This window comes from Schistocerca serialis, chromosome 9, assembly GCF_023864345.2.
Source record: "Schistocerca serialis cubense isolate TAMUIC-IGC-003099 chromosome 9, iqSchSeri2.2, whole genome shotgun sequence".
In the NCBI taxonomy this organism is placed as follows: Eukaryota; Metazoa; Arthropoda; class Insecta; order Orthoptera; family Acrididae; genus Schistocerca; species Schistocerca serialis.
Window position 1 is genome coordinate 360,782,513 of NC_064646.1, and position 22,818 is coordinate 360,805,330.

Consider the following 22,818-nt stretch of genomic DNA (forward strand, 5'->3'; position numbering starts at 1 on the left):
AGAAAGGGAAGGTATGCAGCCCGGAAAGGAAGGAGGGCCACATTAGCTCGGGGTCCCGTGCTCGCTACGCACGTGTCCACAAAAGAGTTGTGGACCCCCTGGGGGGTTTGTTGTCTTTTGTCCATCCGTCTGAGTGTACAAGCCCTTTTCACAGGAAGTAGATGTATTAGGTTCAAATTTATGTCACATATATTGGTGATGTAAAAATTTTAAGCTTGTAAGTCAATGCAATCAAAAGGCAGCCATTTATGTCGCATATTTTGAAACTCGAAATCTCACTCATCAAAACATATAGGGTGCTTCCTGTTTACCTAGAATCATGAAATTCTGCAAGAAGCAATGTTTCACAGCATAGGTAAAGGATAAAATCCTAAAATAATTAAACTGTAATTATATCATATACAAAATATCTTTTTGCCATTTGAACATGCACTACATTAATCATCCATCAAAAGTGTAACAGATGAACATTACTGCATACAAACATAAAATGTAAGCAGTATTCATGTGTTAGTAAGTGTGTGTGTGTGTGTGTGTGTGTGTGTGTGTGTGTGTGTGTGTGTGTGTGTGTGTGTGTGTGTGTACTTTTTGTATGTTCAGGCCAGTCTGAGCACTATTGCAGGGATTTTGATACAGTCTTTGAATTCTGTGCCAATGGCCTTGCCACTGTGGTAACACAGGTTCCCATCATATCACCGAAGTTAAGCACTGTCAGACTTGGCTAGCACTTAGATGGGTGACCGACTGGACTACCAAACACTGCTCACAAGTGGGGTGCACTGAGCCCTTCTGAGGCAAATTGAGGAGCTACTTGATTGACAAGTAGTGATTCCAGACTTATAAATGGACAACAGCTGGGAGAGCGTTGCGCAGACCAGTTCACCACATGACAATCAATATCCTCATCCAGTGATGCCTGTATGCTTAGGATGACATGAAGGTTGGTCAGCATCATTGGGCCTTCCAAGGCCTGTTCGGATGGAGTTAGAATTTCTGGGACCAATATCATGCCAGTATCGATATCAATACCAGGCAAAACTCATTAAGATTCTCTATTCCCAGGATGAAAGAACCGTCAATATGGAACTAAATTGTCTGGTTTGTTTACAATGTGAGATGGTCCATGTATCTACACCTGTTAAAAATGGTTTAAGTTATCTTTGTATTCGTGTTCTGGGAAAGCCTGGCACTTTTGTTACCAGAGCTGCAGTACACCCAGACAAGTGGGCGATGCTCAGGTTTGAACTCTATCTCCTGATGTGTCACTGGGAAGCAGACTAACAGTGTTCTGCTGAAGCAGCTGGTCTTTGTTATTGCATAGTTAAAACTGTTAACCTGTTTGTCAATTTACCACAGCACTGGGAAGTCTAATAAACTGTGTAATCACTATGAATGATGATCAATTTCCCATGGCCCGGTCCTTCCACTCCCTGAGCAACCACTGACAGTTGGGCATGTGCCAGCCATTGCTTCTGCAGCCCTAAATTCTGATGGCAGTTTCTTAGTGTTCTGTTTCTGTACGAATATCAAACAGAACACGCAAAAATGTGGTGTACTATAAGTGATTGTTGTATGTGTGGCATTAATTCATCTGAACCATGATGGGAACCACATTTCACACCACAATGCCCTAAGTTAAACAGACTTAAGCTACATTCTTCATTTGACCAGAACATAATCCACTAAAAAATCTTATTGTCTTAGTAAACACAAATTATGATTCCCCAAATTCTGCCACCTTCACATGCATCCCTATAACAAGATAACTGATGATTATATGTAGAAACTGATCACACAACAGTGGAGTATTTAGCAAGTGTGCGTGAGCACAATCTAGAACCCACACATGCATCTGCATATAGATACAGAACATGCATACAGACATGTGTGTGGCAACCAACAAAATTACAAATGTTTCCTCTGCTGCTGGAGGAGAGGTAGTGTGTTTTGTATTGGCTGATTCATTTTCTTTGGTGGGTACATTGCCTGTAATGCTTGTCTTGCACTTGGTGGACTGGAGTAGATGAGAAGCTATTTGGTGTGATGACACCTCATCTACTCCAGTGGCTTCATGACTGCCTTCAGTTCTCCACTAACAGCAAAGCATTCATTCATTGCGAATGTGAATCCTGAAGATATGATCCAAGAAACAGATTTATTTGATCAGCAGAAAGTAGCCACTTGCTTCAAGTAATCAGTGTATACTGTATTTAAATTTTAATGCCAGTCTAAAATTTTATAGACTAATGATTTACATGATACATCTCGTGTGCACTGTTTCTTAAAATTTTCCAAGTGTAAAATAATTTTGAGCTTCTTTACAAGAGAAAGTGGAGATCTGTTTTACCTTGAAGAACAAGCAGCCACATTCCAAAAGGCCTCATTGCCCACAGTCTATTACTGCAAAATTGTTCTGCTGGTGGATGAACAACAGTATGGTATGCAGGCATTCAAGATATGGGAATGATTTTACAGGCTTGTCACACCATCAGGAGACAGCCTGATGATCTGTGATGCAACCCCACAGTCAGCACAGGGGCTATCAATAGGACAGACTGATCTTAAAGGCACCAGTGTCCAGTCAAATTCCCTATATGTGCTTCATTTCCAACATTCCCCATAATCAAGCTATGGATCATACACAGAATCTGTAAAACTAAAGCAGACAGCTTTAGTCTACCACCTACAAACTGTGACTAACACATTTTAAAATATTTAGCACTTTTAGGGATCATGCTTCCAGGTCCCTAAGGTTTAGTAACAGAGGTACAGTAAAATCGCTACTACCTGACTTACTGTGGTGGAAGACCAAGTCATACAACAAAAGAGCCAGTTAGGCCAGAGTTCTATTCTGTCAACCAACCCCATCCATACCATTCAAAACACCCTTTTTTTTATACCAAAACCCAATTTTATTAACTTTTTCTAACTTCTTACATAATACACACTAGTTGTAAGTGTTTTTATACGTATACTGCACCTTTCAAAAATTACTACAAGAAACAAAATGATCTGTGTTGTACAGTATGAATATAGGACAACACATATGTGAAAAGCCAGATCTAACACAAAAAATACGAAACTTACAAGTTTGAGGTTCTAAAAAAAGTCTTTGATAGATTACTGTTTCCCTCCTCTAACCATCTTCCATGCTGCAATATCCCTACACTTATGCAGCAGATGATATCAGTTGGCATTGCTTTCTCCTACTCACTAATGTACTGCAGCACTGTCTCAATCATCTTGAACCCTTCCAAATGTGGGATGAGATTACTCCTGTCATCAACATCCACTGCATCAACATCCTCACGAATCAGCAACAAAACAATATCTCCATTTCCATCTTCAACTTTGGTTGCACATGTGGATACAAAATTAAAATGTCCACCTTCATGGCCTAAAAGAATTTTCCAAGTCCATCCTCTTCAGAACAGCTACAAAGTCTTCATTACTATCAGTTGCTGATATCAACAAACTGAGAAGGCAATGGCAATAATTCTTTGGCATTTCAATGATGACCTAATCCATCGGCTGACAAACAGAAATCACATTTGGTGGCAAAAATAATATTTTGATATTTCCATCTGTGACTTTGTCACTGGCAGGATGCGAAGGCACAGAGCCTTCCTCAGAAAACTGTTATCTACATCTCTCTATCTACATGATTACTCTTCAATTCACAATTAAATGCCTTGCAACGGGTTCATAAAATAACCTTCAAGCTATTTCTCTACAGTTCCATTTCTGCAGGTGGGTGCCAACGAAACAAAAGTATTGCTCTTAATGAAAAACCATTTATCTGCCACTGCAACTACACTGCCTTTTCCTCTTAAATGTTCAGGCCACAAAAGTAAAGTTTCCTCAACATCTTTATCCTTACCTTTCAACATTGACTTCCCTACTTTTATTCCACTCCAACTAACTTGGAAAGCACATCACTTTTCAATTTCTGCTTGATTTTTCTTCCACTCTCAAACAATACTTTTTCCAACCCCTACATCCAAAGCAACAGTTTTGGGCGCTACCCCAGAATCCAGCTGTATTACAACAAGCAGTTTCTGATCCACGCTCACTACAGATTTTTTTTATCGCCCATTTCAGACTCTTAATTAAAACACAAAGGACTGTATAAAGTAAAATGTGAGACCAAAAAATAAATTACTAGAAACATGGTTTCCACAATACCCTTTGTTCTAAGAGTGCTAGTCTTGCAAGTTTCACAGGAGAACTTCTGTAAAGTTTGGAAGGTAGGAGATGAGGTACCAACGGAAGTGAAGCTGTGAGGACAGGTTGTGAGTCAAGACTGGGTAGCTTAGTCAACAGAGCACTTGCTCATGAAAGGCAAAGGTCCCGAGTTCGAGTCTCAGTCCACCACACAGTTTCAATCTGTCAGGAAGTTTCATATCAGCATGCATTCCGCTGCAGAATGAAAATTTCATTACATGGAAAAATATTGCCAGAGGTGAAAGAAGTGACAAGAGACAGATAAAAATTCTAGGACTGACAGTACATAGAATCTCTACACCTTTCAATCAGCAGTCTTACCCTTTACCAATGCGACAATGGGCTATACATATGTGCCGTATGGTATAATATTTAGCAGTATATCAAATCAGGAAATGGGAAGGGCAACATGTGGATGTGAAGATAGTGCTACAAGTGAAAGTGAAAATAAGCCAAAGAGAGGTGCCGAAACAGACATTTTATGGATTTGCACACATATGACATTTGTGATTGTAAGAAGGATAGTGACAAAACTGCAGTCAAACAACCACACTTCAACAGCTCATTAAATAATCTGCTTTTAGAGTTACAATGAAACAAAAATTGTTATATATTCGTTTTCATGTGGATCGTGATATTTTAATTCAATGAAACAAAACACATATGACAAAATAAACACATTTTTAGTAGCTGCATAGATGGATCCAAAATACTAATTATATACAAACAACAGGCAATATGGCCAGACAAACAAAAAATTCAAGATGGGCAGTAAATTAAATTTTGAAGCTTCACAATATTTAAAAAACAAACAAATACATAGTAACATGCTAATTACAGAAATTGTGTAGCAAATATAAAAAATGTCTGGGAAGAAGCAAAAACAATTGGGAACCAGAACAACTCTATAATTTAATTAATGCATGAATATATTACAAAATTAAGAGGCACAAGAAACTAAACTTACACATTGTTGCCAAAAAGCAACAAGTCTTCCAGATCTGGAGGCAGATCGTAGCAACAGGATGTGTCATCACCGAACACATTCTGAAAAAGATATCCTGAGTTAAAGGATGAACACTACAGTGATACCATAATATGATGGACTGTTTTCAATGCTCAAAAGAGAGGCAAGGTAATGGAAATGAAATCTATCACTGTGTGAATGGATCCTCTCTCTTCCCTTCAATCTTTTATTTTATCTATTTACTTTTATCTTCAGACATTTTTCATGCTATTGATGTTAATAATTTGTACAAATCAAACAATATATAATCATACACATAATAATAAAAACAGTTAAATAAGTTGATTTCCATACAAATACACAATTAGTGTTAGTTAAAATTTTAGAACTTCTTTCATGTAGTCAAAATTTTCCTCTATGGCATAGAAAGCCTTCTTTTTAAGCCAGGTTTGTAGAACTTTTCTGAAGGTTTTAAATAAGGTGTGTTTCTGGTGACAATTCACTTAATAGTTGTACTTCAAGGTATGTATAGCTGTAATAAGTCATGCTTAGTCTTGTAAAGGAATGGTTAATCTTTTATTTGTGACATGTATTGTGACAATGAAATAATTTCCTTAACTTTTAACTGTCTTGGTTTTCTTTAATGCACACTAGGCAGCTAAGTATAAATAATGACAAGACTGTCATGAAACCCAATTTCTTGGAAAGTGACCTACAGGATACATTGTTTTTGAAAACTCTGGCTACACATACAAACACACAAAAACTATTTTTGCCTCACTGGAAATGCTACAAAGCAGTATGCAGTATGTTATGTGGCTATGAAAAAATACACAACAAGAGTTAAGCATCATGTTTTCACTCACATCTGCTCTAAGTTCATGTAACAGATATGTGACACTTCACAATATAGTGCAAACAGAGTCTGTATGGAGGTTCCGAGTTAATTTGGGATCTAAGTGTACACCCAGAAGTTAGCAAACATAATCATTGACAAACTGCCTACTGGCTTCTGTCTCGGGTTCTTCGGCCAACGTTCATCTAATGATTTTTCTGACGTTTTGCCAGCACGAGTGGCTGGCATTGTCAAAGCTTCACCCTCCATTGCCGGTGGTGAACTGGAGCCGAGCTCGCGGGCGCAGACTATATGTACCTGGCGCGCCAACGTCCGAGGGCTTCTCCGCGGTCATTTCCGGTGCGGTTCTCCTCTTGCTACCTGCGATGGTCGTTCGCTACAGCCAGAACTTCCGTGTCGGCGAATTTTATTACGTGAGCACTATCACACGCGCTTGTTCAGAGAAGCTGTGGAAATACAAAAACACGCGAACAGTTTGAACAAGAAAGAAGAAAGCCTTAAGGTAAACGGATCCTGGCTTCCCGTACTGCAGCGAACGACCGTCGCAGGTAGCAATAGGAGAACCACACCGGAAATGACCGCGGAGAAGCCCTCTGACGTTGGCGCGCCAGGTATATATAGTCTGCGCCTGCGAGCTCGGCTCCAGTTCACCACCGGCAATGGAGGGTGAAGCTTTGACAGTGCCAGCCACTCGTGCTGGCGAAACGTCAGAAAAATCATTAGATGAACGTCGGCCGAAGAACCCGAGACAGAAGCCAGTAGGCAGTTTGTCAACAAGCGGCCACGAAAGCCCCAACAATTTTGTATTAAACATAATCATTGTCTGTATTGCATAAACTAAAAATTACATTTTCAATTTTATTCTGATTTACAGTTAATTCATTATCTTTAGACCAGATCCTAGAAATTCTTAGGTCAGTTTTGCTTTGTTCCTTTAGGCCTTCTATGCCATTCCCAGTTGCAATGAAAGTTGTATCATCAGCATACAGAACTGATTTACATGGCATGATACTACGTAGGTTATTAATTTTACATTATAAACTGTGAGAACGCCAGCATGGAAGCTTGAGGCATACCACCTCAAATGTCTAGGAATGCAGAACTCGTACCATTAAAGTGCACCTTCTGCTTCATGTTGTCAAGATACGGTTTTATAAGAGCGACTTTTTAACTCTAATGTCCCAGCACATCAGTTTAGCTGTTAAAGTATTGTACAATGACACACAGAATCAAATCCCTCACTCAGGTACATCAGCAGGGCATCAACAGATGATGTGACATTAGACCAAAAACTAATTTGGATTTGCTTTGCTGAATAATCCAAAGTATGGGTTGCTCAATTATTAATAGAGCATCCAACAACCAAGTCCCTGATATCTATAAAAAATATCAAAACTATCTGTTGTGAAAGCATATCAAAATGAGCGTCTCTCCTTACAGAATTAAAAGACAAACCATAAATTGTAGCTACCTCAGTTAGGATTTAGTGCAGTATTTAATACAAATAAAAATTAAATTAAACTGGGTCCATCTGTTTGAATATCCCTGTGTAAGAACCTGAACTTTAAGCCACATGTTATGAATTTTCATAAAAATTAAAGTTCTCCAGCTTTTGGATTATGGATAATTTCTTATTTTATTGGTGAAAAAGTCAAAATGCAGATCAATATTCCTATTTTGATTCACTAATGTTTTACGATATCACATCCTGTGTTACTCAACACCAAGGAAAACTGTGTTTCACAGATGCATTCAGTACAAACAATATGTCATGTCCACTCAACTTTTACAAACAACCATTTAACTGGTTGGGCATACTGATAACAGTCTCACAGTACATTTACTGACCTAAAAAGTTTGTTGATAGCAATCTTCATGTGCTTCTGAGAACCAGTCTGGCATGTTGTCAACAAAATATGTTGTATTTGCCATTTTCACAGCAGCTGAAAATTGTTATAGCAAGCACACAGCATAGGTAAGAACTCCCATATCAAGAAGAGGGTTACATCCCAATTCACAATATTTACAAGTATGATTCTGTTTTGTTTTGTTTTAGGGTGCAAAAACAACTACGGTCATACATGTCCATGTCAAAATTGTAGAACACAAAGACAAAGAGAGGAGTTAAAAACAACTACACCTCAAACCCAATCAATGAAAGAGAAGACAGCTAAAAACAAGGACAAGGAGAAAGGCCTTTAAATCCGCCATAGAGGAACGGAGGTCCAGAACTAAAAATTAAATGGCCTTAGCCATATTGCTACGATGGATAAAAAGTAAATCATCATTGACAGCCCATGTGTCATTCGCTAAAATGGCCAACAACTCGTGCACAAAGTGGTACGGGAGCAGCACCACTTAACAAATGGCAATGGCCAAAGAGAGAGTGTCCAATACACAACTCACATAGAATGACCTCCTCATGATGAGAGGGCTGAGAGGAGGTCGTCCAAGCCACTGGGAAAGGCTTAATAGCCCGGAGTCTGCTCCCATGAAGGGAGGACCAGTGGTGATGACAAAATGACACCACCTGCTGACAGACAGCAACACAGAAATCATCAGAGGGAATATAAGAACTAGCAGGCTGAGGTAAGAGGACTGCAGACTTGACAGTGGCATCAGTGACCTTGTTTCCGGCTGTCAGACTGATGTGATCAGGAACTGACATAAAAATCTCTGTGGCTCCATCAAAGTAAGCAAGTGACAGCTTTCCTGGATCTGTTGCACTAAGAGAAGGGATGGACAGTGTGCAGCACACACAGGCTTTGAAGGCACAGAGAGTCTGAGCAGATGACGCAACTGAAAAGCCTCTGTCGCCGGAAGTACTGCATGGCCTGATACAGAGTGAAGAACTCTGCTGCAAATACTGAGCAGTGCCCCGGAAGCCAATACGAAAAAAATGTTGCCGCCAATGATGAAGGCACACCTGACACCACAGTCAGTCCAAGAGCCACCAGTGTACACATAGGTACTATGCAAAATTCCATGCAAATGTAATGAAATGGAAAGAATAAGAGCGAGGCTGGATTAGTGTCCATAGAAAGCGAATGAAGGTCAGGGTGAACACGGGCCGCCGCACGAAGCCGTGGTAGTGAAGGGTTCACGCCCACCAGGAAAGTTGCAGGTAGCATGACGTTAAGCTGCCAGAGCAAGAACCAAAAGCCATACGGAACCAAACTACATACTGGTGATCAAAAGAGTCATCTAAGAAGAAGGCACAGGATGGGTGGCCAGGCATGGTGGACAAATGGCATGCATTGTGTGAGGAGAAAGTCACAGTGGTAGGACAGTGGTAGTTTGGAAGCTTCCACATACAGACTCTCAACTGGGCTAGTGTAAAATGTGCCAGTGACCAAAAGGATGCCACGATGGTGAGACGGCATAAGAGGACATGCACATGCATAAACAAAACAGCCGTAGTCTAGTTTTTAATGGAAAAGGGACTGGTCCAAATGGAGGAGGGTGGTTCGATCTGCACCCCAGGAAGAGTCATTAAAAACACACAGGAATTGAAGGACCGCATGCAGTGGGCTGCCAGGTAAGACATGTGGGAGGGCCAAGAGAGTTTTCTATAGAGCTTGAGCCCCAGGAACTTCGTAGTTTCAACTAACAGAAGAGCAACATGCCCAAGATATAAAGACGGTGGAAGAAACCAATTGCACCACAAGAAACCTATACACACAGTTTTGTCGGTGAAAACACAAAAGTCACTGTCAACGCTCCATGAATAAAGATGATCAAGACATCGCTGAAGGTGTTGTTCAATGAGGCAAGTCCATGAAGAACTGTAATAGATGGCAAAATCGTCAATGAAAAGGGAGCCGGAGCCGGAGCCAGAGCCAGAGATGCCCGGTGGGAGGCAGGCCATTATAGAGTATAATGGCAACAGCAAATAGGACAACACTTAGGACGGAACCCTGAGACACACCATTTTCCAGGATAAAGGTGTCCAACAAGGCAAAACCCACATGTACCTTGAAAACTCTGTCTTTTAAAAATTGCTAATGGAAATGGGGCAGGGGGGCCACGGAAGCCCCACGTGTAGAGATTACAGAGGATACCAGTTCTCCAATATGTGTCTTAGGCTTTCTCCAAATCGAAAAATATGGCCACAGTCTGGGATTTCCGCAGAAAACCATTCATGACATGGGTGTACAAAGTGACAAAATGGTCAACTGCAGCACGCCGCACTCGATATCCACACTGTATGAGACTCGAGCCCCCATACCAGCCTGGCATGAATCATATGGTCCTTCACATTGAAAACACAGCTTGTGAGAGACAGGATGGTAGCTAGATTGAAGTTGTTTGTCCTTAAAGGATTAGGTATATAACAGTGGCTTCATGCCAGCATCTGGGAAACGTGATCTCTTCCCAGATTTGGTTGTATGTATTAAGCAGAAAGTGATTGCCTGCAAGAGGAAAGTGCCAACATCTGAATGTGAACGGCGTCTGGCCCTGGGGCGGAGGATCGGGATGAAGTGAGAGCGAAATCTAACTCCACAATGACTTCATCTGCTACTGTCTGGCCAGAAACTGTGGAATGGATCTTGGTCCCAGTGACCCATCGGAGGTCGGCCCCACAGCAGGAGAGGGAGTGGAACTGTTAAAAGAACTAACAGATGAAACCCAGTGACCTTTTTTGCTATCCTGAAGAACACAACACACTGTGTACACATCTGTTTATAATGAATGCAGTTTGCCATCATAAGACAACAGCTAAAAAAGTGGAGAGCACATCTCTGTGCGTTAATCTCTGTGCGTTAATTGTGTCACGGCACATCTCAGTCCCCCAAGGGACCGGGACACGGCGCAGTAAAGAGGAAGGGTGAGGAATGGAGCGTCCTGCGGTGGTAAGGATAATGTTTGTAAGATATTCCCCTGAAATTGTAGTTAGTTGAAGGTTGCCAGGGAGGAATAAAGCCTCCAGTCGGCCTTAGTAAGCTGCCATTTGGTTGTGCCCAGAGGTGGGGTAGGAGTCAACAAATGGATAGCACATGGGAAATGGTCACTCGAGTATGTGTCAGAGAGAACAGACCACTAAACGGGCAAGCTGGGCAGTGCAGAGGGATAGGTCCAAATGGGAATAAGTGTGCATGGAGTCTGAAAGGAACATGGGTGCTCCTGTGTTAAGGCAGAAGAGGTTAAGTTGATTAAGATGGTCAGACAAGAGGGTGCCTCTCAGACAGGTTGTGGCAGAACCCCAAAGGGGATGGTGCACATTAAAGTCTCCGAGCAGCGGAAAGGGATGAGTCAGCTGCCCAATAAGCTGGAAGAAGTCTGCCCTGGTGACATAGTATGAGACAGGGATGCAAACAGTACAAAGGGAAAAGGCCAAGTGAGGAAGGAAAAGGAGAACTGTAACAGCTGGAAGGCATGTAGTCAGGGGTATGGGTTGACTAAGAGCAGCATGACTCCTGCATGAGATGGAATACCAACCTCAGGAAGAAGGTCAAAATGGACCAGGAAGAAATGCAAGAGCTCAAAGCAGTCATGAGGATGCAATTTTGTTTCCCAAAGGCAGAGAACAAGTGGGCGCTGTGATTCTAAGAGCAACAGTAAATCCTCCTTGTTGGATCGAAAGCCACAAATGATCCATTGGAGGAGAGTCATGACTAAGAAAAAATGCCGAGTGTCAGCTTTGAAAGACTCACTGCTACAGGGCACAGAGGGTGGAGGATACTGCTCCATGAGGTCTACAGATGTGTCGGCAATCTTCTGCTGTCAGCCTGTGGAGGACAGAAAAATGGTTAGTCCTTTGTACTGGTGATACTGATGTCAGCCAGGCAAGGCTATCACGTGGCAACTCCATTGAGGAGGATCTTCGAGTCGGTGATGGAGAAGACCTTCTGCCTTTGTTTGACTTCTTCGAGCCTTTCCGATGAGCAGAGGAAGATTCTGGTGTTGGTTGGCTGGAGGGATATACGAAGTCTTCACAGGAGTATTCCTTCTGCCCTTTCTGACTTACCAGTTGTGTAGCTGGTGACTTCACCCCATGAGGCATGTTGCACAGCTGGAGCAGGAGACAAGGACACTACCATGAGACTGGGTGATTTCACAACCAGTGCTGTGTGGACTCAGATATAGCACGAACAGTACTGTAGGTTCCAGATAATACAGCGAAGGGTTTACAACTAGCCAATGTGTGAGCGATTGGGTAAGGCACTTTTTCCTTCATCCAGATCTCCTTGACAGCCCACTCATCGAGATACATAGGACAATCGTGGGAGGAGGCGGCATGGTCATCACTGCAGCTGATGCAGCAGGGAGAAGGAGGTGGACCATCACCCTCATGACCATCCTTACCACTGGTTACACATTTGGCTGGGTGTTGACAAGATGTTCTAGTATGGTTGAAACGATAACACTGGTAGCAGAGCATCGGGTTCGGAATATATGGTTGGACTGTGGTAACTTCATAACCTGCTTTTATCTTTGATGGAAGAACCATTCTATCAAAAGTGAGCAAGAGAGTGCATGTAGTCACTAAGGTGGCATCTACTTTTTTCATCACCCAATTGACAGCCATGACACTCGGATCAGAGAGGTACGTTTGGATTTCTGCCTCGGTCAGATCATCGAGCAGCCTAGTGTAAATAACACCATGGGAAGAATTCAGTGTTCGATGGGCCTCAGCACAAACAGGATAGCCATAGAGAAGTGAAGCTGCAAGCAGTTGTTGTGCTCGAGAATCAGAAGTAGTCTCCAAAAGCAAAGTGCCATTGCATAAACAAGAGCAGGATTTCACAGTGCCAGCAATTGCATCAACACCTTTATGAAAAATAAACGGATTTATCATAGTGAAGGACTGACCATCTTCAGTACGTGAAACTGCGGGGTACCTTGGTGCAGCTGGGATGATCTTTGAATCGTTAGCCTCGTTCTGTTTACGTTTCGTAGCCATTGACTGCAAAATGACTGGCACATTGTGAGAAAATCCCCCATAGTTGCCAGCATCTCTGATGGCACACTCGTTACAACTGGGGGCTCCCATCAGAGGAGTGTCACCCGCCTTACGTGATTGTTAGCACCTCAGATCATATCTCCTGAACACCTGACAAGGAACCAATTGGCAATTTGGGATGGTAGCAGCTCAGTTAATCACCCCTCCCTGGGCCTGGCCTCTAGCAGAGGTTACATGCGAACCCTACCTGTCAATGCGGGGCTGGGAATTGTGTGTTACCCAGTCACCTGTTACTTGTCAGAGGCATGAGCCGGCATTCAGGAGCACACAGGAAGAAAGAAGAATAAGAGGAAGCTGAAACACCAAAGTAACGGAAAAGAGTAGGAGACGGTGAATGATGAACAAAAAACAGCAATGAAAAACAGTGGAGAGTATTCATTCTGATATTGACTACCAAAAATGCAGAAATCATTTCCAAAAAGGATTCAGACGTGTTCCCCAAAGGAGGGGAAAAGGAACAGCCAGAGGATAGGCATGCAGCATGAAAGGGAAAAGCTGCTGCAAAGGCTGGGGCCCCATGGTAGCCAAGCATGGACCTGCCAAAGAGCAGCAAGCCCGCTGGGGGAGGTGGTGATTCTGTGTCGGGTACTTTACTGATATCTCACCAGTATACATTCAATATATGGGGAGGGGGGGGGGGGGGGGAGGGTGCTGGATAGAAATACACAGCTTCAAAGCCACTTCGACATAATGAAGTCGTACTGGAGCCACATACATTCACCTATAATTCACAAAAAGCTGATGAAGGACTACCAGATTGAAGTACCAATCACGAGAGAACTACACAAGATGACACCAAATGTGATGGCACTTTTACGAGAGAGAATATTAATGTTCAATATTAATGCAGTTCAGCAAGCACTGCTCAACCACGAGTTCAACACAATGTAGTGGCACCACAGTTTAGGATAGGGAAAGTTAGTTTTGTGCAATATTCTGAGCACAAGTTACAGCCAGTTGTGGGCCAGATTGCAGTGAGTTATGCATACCAATGGTTGTGAAGAGAACGGAGGCCACAGGGCCGTTTAACCACTGAAAAGCATAAATGCAGTGGTTCACATGGCACAAGCTACAGGCAGAAGGGGCCCACTGACGCAACCGGGGTGTGGTGAGTATGTGACTCGGAGTGGCGCATTAGCAAAACAAGAGACGCACAGCCGAGTATAAATACGTGCCATTTTCTAACGAGGTTCATTCAAGTGTGGCAGCTCTCCTCGACGGCTACACACAACAGCAGATGGGGCGCCAGCATTCCAGACCATGGCGAGTTGTTGGTTCGACCCACTGAGGCCGACATGGTGTCCATGGCCAGCCAGCCAGCCAGCCAGCCAGCCAGCCAGCAGGCCACTCCACAGCTCACTACAGCAGGCAGTCGTCTTGGCTCCTGACACACGTTGGAGACATCCCGACGCGAGGGCCACAGATTTGGACCCCAGATCATGGGCACTTGTTCGTTGCCGTGATCTCAGCCACGCCGGCGAGAAGGACACAGCTGGCTGCCTGTGGCTCACACTGAGCAGTGCTTAGTCGGCAGGGATGCAGACTGCTGAGCCAGCTCCTGGCATCCTGACGACGACGCACTCCGCTGATGTACAAGGCCTACGCACACCACGTTGCACTGGGTCGCTGGGGCGGTGGCCTCAGTGTTGTGGAACCCTGTGACGTGGACCGACGGGAATGGGGCGCTGTAGTGGAAACAAATAAATCATTTGGAAAGTTCTTGCCAAGTTTTAATATGGCACCTCCTGGCAACCACCCACTACATTTGGTGTCATCCCACAACATTTGGTCATCCTGATACATTTGGTGGCACCAGCCACGACATTTGGCGTCAGAATAGCAGACGTTGTTTGTCCAGTACAACGTTTGAGCCCACTGCCTACATTACGGTCACAAGATGTGGTGAGTTTTGCCCAGTTTTCTTTTGAGTCTTAGACGTTTTCTTGCTTTTTTTTTTTGTTTCTTTTTAGTATGGCTCCTGGCAAGCCACATTGTAGATGTTTTGCATGGGTATAGTATTTTTTGTTGTCAGAGTACGTGTTAGTATGTTTAGGAAGTAACATTGTTTTCGTGGTGTTTAATTAGTTTTGTATTTGTTTATGATGATACTGAGTGTGATGATATGGAGCTGTAGGAAGTCAGGTTGTTCTTGTACTTAAATGTTTTGTTTCGGGACTAACTGGGAATGACAGCAACATAATGGCTGAGTCAGACGTGAGGTGTGTCAGAACCAGAAGTGGTGCGGATTTTGATGGAAAAAGTAGCACAACTGATAGCGGACAATACACAGTTGAGGAGTGATTTGGCATCTAGAAGAGAGCGGGAAACTGCATCAGATCAGTCATTGTTGCCTAGGGTGCTGGAGATTGACCCAGCTGCCGCAAGTTTGATTATTCCATTTCCTGGCACGGTATCTGGGCATGTGCATTCGTTTGTGGAGGACTTGAAAATTTCAGCTGTGATGAATGGTTGGTCTGATGAACAGTTGTTACATGTAGCCAAGATTAGATTGACGGGTGAAGCGAAGACATACGTAAGATGTTCTGAGGCCTTAAGGAAGCCAGGACAATTTAAGCTGTTAAAGGAAGGGCTTTTACAATGGTACAAAAAACAGAATAGCACTCGGTACTTTACAGAGAGGTTAAGTACAATGACAAAGAGACAAGGGGAGACGATGCAGAAATTTGCAGACAAGATAATGGAAATTAATGAGTATTTTTATGAGTCGCGTCAGAGTAATGAAGCGAACTGTGTTCTGTTGCAGGAGGCTGAGAAAAGGGCACTTTATGTGTTTTTGAGAGGGTTACCGGCACACATGTCACGGAAAGTGCGTGAAGGGACTCCAAAAGATTTGTATTCAGCCATTCAGCTGTTAATTCAATGTGAGGAAATAGACATGGCAACAGGGGTATGAGAGAGGCAAACAGTGTTTACAGCAGGTGCAAAATGTTTTAAGTGTGGTTGTATGGGACATGTGCAGAGGCAATGTACCCTGTCACCGTGGAATAAAGGAAGGGGTGGAAATCAGCAGCGTGGAGGATGGAGAAGTGGAGATAGGGGAGGTGAACAATAGTTAAACGGTAGACGGGGCAGAAGACCCACCTAAGGGAGCTCCTGTTTAATTTCAATACTACGAATGCATGTGCAGAGGTGGAATGTTCAGTGGTAAGATCCACAGGAATTAAAAAGTTTAAGATTTTGTTGGACAGAGGGGCGCAAGTGTCAGTGGCTACTAAGAATATCATGGACAAAGGAAGTTAGACCCACCATGTTATAGGTTGCATGGAGTGGGGGATAAGGAGGCCACGCCTTTCGGGTCAATGACAGTTTACTTTCGCATAGGGAAAGTCCGATTTGATGCATATGAAGGTAGTACCATGGGTAAACGAGGGCTATGACATGATCCTAGGAGTAGATTTCTAGCATCAACATCATGCCAAAATTGTCCTTGGACAATGAACTGTGGAACTTGGTGGAATGTTATTTCAGCTAGGGAAAACTGTTGTCAATGCAGAGCTGTCATGAGGGGCACTCAATGTAATGGACAAACCAGCTGAACCGCGTTCATTAGCATTAAGGCTTAATTCACATGAGTGTGTGTCTAGTGGCACCGGGAAGTCATTTGGGTAAGGGTGGAGTCAAATCTACCTGTGGGTACAGTACACGTTATTGAACCATTGGAGGATAATGAAGTTTTGGTTTCACTGGGTTGTTTTGTGAAACGTAGTGTTGTACACGTACACGACAGGAACGATGGCCAAGTAGTTCCCCTGAATGTGGATAATTTTAGCACTGTAGACGTGAATTTGAGAATAGGAGTTTTAGTAGCAAATTTGGATTTGCCAGATGAGGAAGACTGGTGTTCGAGAGGTAGGCAAAGCGATCAACCACTAACTGCTGATAAAACTGCATTGCATGACAAAATTAAGCATTTGAAAAGAGGAGAAAGAGAGCATATGGAAGTATTATTGTGGGGATTTAAGGATTTGTTTTTTCTACAAGGGCCATTACCAGCAACTCTATTATTTCAACATAGGATACCAACAGGGAATGAAGCACCTGTTTACCATAAACCATACAGAATACTGAGGCATTTGCAACCGACAGTAATAGTTGCTGGGTAGTGGGCATTGTCATTGTACCTAAAAAATCTACTGACGGAACTAAGAAATACAGGTTCTGTTGTGACTCCTTATACCTCAATAATAAGACAGTAATGGACGCATACCCCATTCCAAACATATTGGAGACTTTGGATCACTTAGGGCAGTGCCAGTACTTTTCTACGATGGACAAATGGTTATCATGAGTTGGAGTTGGCTCCAGAGGATCGTCCAAAAACTGCTTCCTCTACTCCTGGAGGCCATTACCAGTACATTAGAATGCCATTCTGTTTGAAAAACGCTCCAGCATCATTTTAGAGGTTGCTAGACAGTGTCTTGAGGGGTTTGAAACCACGGCAGTGTCTGGTCAGTTTGGATAACATTATAGTGTTTTCAAGTAGTATGGAGCAACATTGACAGCAGTTAAGGGAAGTCTTTGTGAGGTTAAGAGCAGTTCATTTGACATTGAGCCTGGAGAAGTGTCATTTTGCATTAGAAGAAGTAAAATATTTGGGTCATATTATCAATAAGGACAGAGTGCAAACAGATCTGAGGTTGGTACAGGATGTAAGGGATTTTCAGGAACCGAAAATAGTTAAGGAAGTGCAGTCATTCATCGGAAGCTGCAGTTTCTATCAAAAGTTCATGAAGGATTTTGCAGATTTAGCACAGCCATTGGCGCAATTGTTGTGGAAGGGTGTGAAATCTGAGTGGACAGAAGATTGTCACAAAGCGTTTGACAAACTGAAGTGTTAACATCAAGTCTGGTTCTTGTGTTTCCAGATTTTGAAAAGGAGTTTATACTAGCATGCAATGCATCAAATCAAGCATTGGGGTGTGTTCTTAGGAAAGTGATGGGAAAGAACATCCTACAGTCTATGCATCTAGGCAGTTGAATGCAGCAGAGAGGAATTACTCAACAACTGAGAGGGAGATGCTTAGCATAATCTATGGAATCACGTATTTTAAATGTTATTTATATAGGAAAAGATTTCAGGTAGTGATGGATCATGCTGCGTTGAAGTGGTGGTTGGGGTTGAAGGATCCGTCAACTAGACTCACTAGATGGGCTGTGAGGCTAGTGAATTCAACTACAAGGTGGTGCACAAGCCTGGGAAGAAACACTGTAATGTAGATGCACTAAGTAAGAAGATGGCAAAAGTAGAAGTCATAGGTTATGACCCAATGGTATGGCAAGAATTACAGGATGCAGACAACAATTGTAAATTGAATCGTACACAGCCACAATTTAATATGTACGATGGTCTTCTATGCAGGGAAACGAAGTTAGGATCAAGGGTAGTAGTGCCAGCAAAGCTGAGGGATGAGGTTTTAAAGGAAGCACATGATCATGTGTCATCCAGTCATGGAGGGTGGCAGAGTGGCAGAGAGATATTGGTGGAGAGGTAGGAAAGTAGATGCGGAACAGTACAACAAGAATTGTATACCATGTGTGCAGAGAGAAGATTTGAGTCGGGAACAGATACAGCTACAACGATTACCGGAAGCAACATGTCCATTTTCTTTGCTGGGGATTGATGTCTTAGGACCTTTTAGGCAATCACCATCGGGGAACAGATTCGTTCTCACAATAACAGATCATTTTTCCAGGTACATGGAGATTGTGGCTATGCCAAATCAACAGGCAGCAGAGGTCGCACAAGTGTTAATAAACAACTGGATTTTGAAGTTTGGTGTACCGGCGTCAATAATTACTGACCAAGGGACCAACTTCATGTCGGATTTAATGAAGGAACTGTGTAAATTGTTGAACATAAAGAAGTTGAGGGCGTGCGTGTTGCATCCACAGGCCAACAGAAGGACAGAACAGGTACACAGAACAATCGGGAAGATGCTGAGTTTTTATGTGGATTCTCATCACCATCAGTGGGACGAGTATTTGAAGCATGTTGTATGCGCATACAATGCAAAAGTCCATACAAATAACAGTTTGTCTCCATATGAGGTAGTGTACGGGTGAAAAATGCAGTCACCGTTTGATTTAGTGAAGCTACAGAAAGGAAAGACCGGTGAATCTGTATGTCAATTTGCAAGGACAATTTGGAACATTTGGAAACAGGTACAAAAGGCGAATACAAATGCTTTGGAAAGAGAGGAAGATGCAGTAAAGTGGAAAGGAAGTTTACCACAGTATAGAGTGGGGCAATGGGCAATGCTGTCCAGCCCCTACACGCAAAAAGGGAAAACGAAGAAATTCCTCATGAGGTATCAAGGGCCATACCCTTTAATATTAATCTTCAGCTGCCAACTAGAACGACGATAGTACACATTGGGCAGTTACGGCCATTTAAGGGTTGCCCAGATGTGATTCCAGGCATGTCACAGGAAGGAAAGAGGAAGAGAGAGAGAGTGAAGAGAGGTGCTAAGCACTGAGAAAACTAAGAAGATAGAGTACAGCATGAAATACCATATCCTCTGCGATACAGAAAGTAGTAGAGTATTTGTAGTTTTTTTTGTTTTCGTGTCATGTATCACTGGGTTTGTGTAGGGTAACTAGGCATTGTATTTTATACGTGTTTTCGAGTATTGTGAGCCTGCTAGGGACAGCAGTCTTCAGAGGGAGGAAGGGTGATGGTGATCCCTGTCCTCAGGTCACTGAAAAGGGAAGTGTGGCGTCTGACGTAAGTGGAGTGTTGTTGGAGGAGAAATCCAACGCAGTACTGGAGAAATAAATTCATCAGAGTGAATTTTGCAGCAAAGCCGTAATAAATATGAGTTGAATGATGTCAGAGTCGTACAATTTTCTGTTTAAATTTTTTGCTATCGATAGTGCTGGGTCAGGAAAGTTGGGTTTATTGCACCAGTTCATATAATGTAAATCTAAGGATGAAAGTAGTCACACAATCAGTGTTGAGTTTGAATAAAAAATAGTGAATGTTGGAGGAAAATCTGTGAAGCTACAAATATGGGACAAGTGCACCATGAAGTTATTTTTTAGCTAGGGGGAAAGGAATCGACTGTCCAAGGGACATCATGGAGCCAAACTTGAGCTTGCAACAGGTCAGGATGCATTGGATCTTCTCCACCTACAAGAATTTGGTAGTAGAAGCAAGTTGTTTTGAGCGAGGAATATTTGCAGAAGAAAAACGAGCAGAGCTCGAAGGAAGTGGGATTTTAACCAATGGAACTAAGTGTAACATAATAGGACCAACCTTCCACCTGCCAGGGTCAATTTCAGGAGTCACACAGTTGATTGTTACGCAGCCACAGCTGTACTGGCCAGAAGCCACTTTAGAGTTTTTGCCGAGGCAGAATCTGACCTTATTAAGTCAAACTCTGGAGCCAGGCCTACTGAGATTCGTAAACAAGTTCATTTCAGAGCAAAAGGGGGCATATCAGACGAACAGCTTGTACAACATGTCGATCAGTATACGGAAAAGCAACGGCAAATAACTATCATTTTGAGCACCTCTGTGTCAAGTGTCATCACAGCCTTAACTTTGTTATGTGTTGTTTTCTTTCTGATCAGGCGGAGAGCTAATTCCAAGAGGGAACCAAGGGTGGTCCAAGTCCCAGTGGATTTGATACCGAGGGCATGAGACGAGTAGTAAGGGGTTGATCGGGCAGTAGCCGTCCAGTAAGGAATTTTTACATTTTGTTTCAAGTCATGGTTTTAAGAGGGCACTAGACCACATTTAAGTTTCCTAGTAGTAAGGAAATATGCCATAGTTGCCAACCCAAACAAGTTAAGAGCTAATTAAAGGTCAACCCGAGGACCACATCTTTCCAAAGAGAGAAATAATGTAGCGACACCACAGTTTAGGATAGGGAAAGTTAGTTTTGGGCGATATTCTGAGCACAAGTTACAGCCAGGTGCAGGCCGAATTGCAGTGAGTTACACATACCAATGGTTGCAAAGTAGAATGGAAGCCACATAGGCCGCTGAACCACTGAAAAGTGTAAACGCAACAGTTCGCATGGCGCAAGCTACAGGCAGAAGGGGCCCACTGGCACAACTGGGGCGTGGTGAGTACGTGATCCGAGCGGCGTGTTAGCAAAACAGAGGCGCACAGCCGAGTATAAATAGGTGCCGTTTTCTAACAACATTTATTCAAGTGTGGCAGCTCTCCTGGATGGCAGTGTGTGTCACACCACCGGCTACACACATCAGCAGAGGGGGCATCAGCATTCCATCCCCAGTGGGTCGTGGGTTTGACGCCCCTGAGGTCAACATGGGGTCCGTAGCCAGCCCGCCAGCGGCGGGCCACTCCATGGCTCGCAACCGCAGGCAGTCATCTCGGCTCCCGACACATGCTGGAGACATCCCAAGGTGAGGGCCACACATTCAGACCCCAAATCACGGGCACTTGTTCGTTGCCACGATTTCAGCCACGCTGGTGAGAAGAAGGACGCAGCGTGCTGCCTGTGGCTCACATCGAACAGCACTGAGCTGGCAGGAACACAGACCACTGAGCCAACTCCTGCCATCCTGACAACAACACACTCCACTCGCGTACAAGGCTGACACACAGCGCATTGCACTGGGTCGCTGGGGCTGTGGCCTCAGCATTGCAGGACCCTGTGATGCGCACTGAGGGGAATGGGGCGCTGTATTGGAAACGAATAAATCATTTGGAAAGTTCTCACTGAGTTTTAATATGGCACCTCCTGGCAATCACCCACTGCAATGGTGTCTTCCCGCTACATTTGGTCATCCTAATACATTTCGCGGCACCAGCCATGACAACAAGTTCCAAAATTGATCTAACAAGAAGAGACCTTCATTGTTTATCCTGAAAGTAGGTACTTCAGATGAAAATGGAAAGTTCATGGATTCAGAGTATATTACCAAAAAATTTTTAAAGCCGGATAGTGTAGTAGGCTTTTACATTAAGATGGAACCTCTCCCAGCAGGATTCAACATGAAATCACATTGCTTTAAGTGTCAACAAGAAGGACAGTGGCTGCTACCATCGGACAACATGTGTGAAATGAGCTGAGAATCATGACATCCACAAATGTAAGCACAAAAATGTAGAGCTATCCACGTCATAACATGGTGTGGCTGCAAGGCCTTCTCAGGTCACAACAATGTTGGAAATAAGACGCAAGAGAAGGTAAAACATCAAGCAGACTCAAAATAAATCACCAGGAACAAAAGACAGAGGAGGTAACACTAGGAATGTGTGGCACCCCCTTGAGTGCAGACCAGCAGTGAGCTGGCAGAGGCCTCCCCTCACTGTGGCCAGCCAGAACTCCCAAACACAGAGTGGAGAGAAGGACAATCCTACAGCTAGGAAGGAAGCCAGTCAGCACTGAAATGAAAACAGACCAAAGTTTTTGAAGAGGTAGTAGGCAGTGCGAGAACAGAAGAAGAGTCTGAAGTTCAGATCAAAGCCCTTGTCAAAATGTTAGTGAGGAAGCTGATGATCAGATCAGAACAGAGCTCCTAGTTGGGATAAACATGGTAGTTTATGCTGTAATAGAGAAGGCAAAAGTGCGCTACAGCACAAAATCCAAAATCAATCCCAGCCACACATTAAGTGGGATTTACACTGGCTATAAGGCAAATGCTGGAACTTCCTTCTTCTTCTTCTTCTTCTTCTTCCCCCCCCCCCCCCCCCCCCCCCCGCCACACACACACAAAAATATAAGTATCTGCCCCTTCAGATCTATTAATGAGTACCCAAATCAATAAAAACACAGAATGCCAAAACAGTGTTAAAAATTAACTCGCAATTTA

General features: G+C 43.3%; 1 protein-coding gene across 1 annotated transcript in view; it reads right to left on the bottom strand.

Annotated features, from left to right (window-relative positions):
* Window positions 1-22,818, bottom strand: part of LOC126419615 (gastrula zinc finger protein XlCGF7.1-like) — a 100,457-nt gene that overhangs the window by 73,349 nt on the left and 4,290 nt on the right. The window contains exon 2 of the mRNA XM_050086804.1: window positions 5,192-5,271. Within this exon, the coding sequence (XP_049942761.1) occupies window positions 5,192-5,271 (80 nt within the window). The remainder of the gene's footprint in view (window positions 1-5,191; window positions 5,272-22,818) is intronic.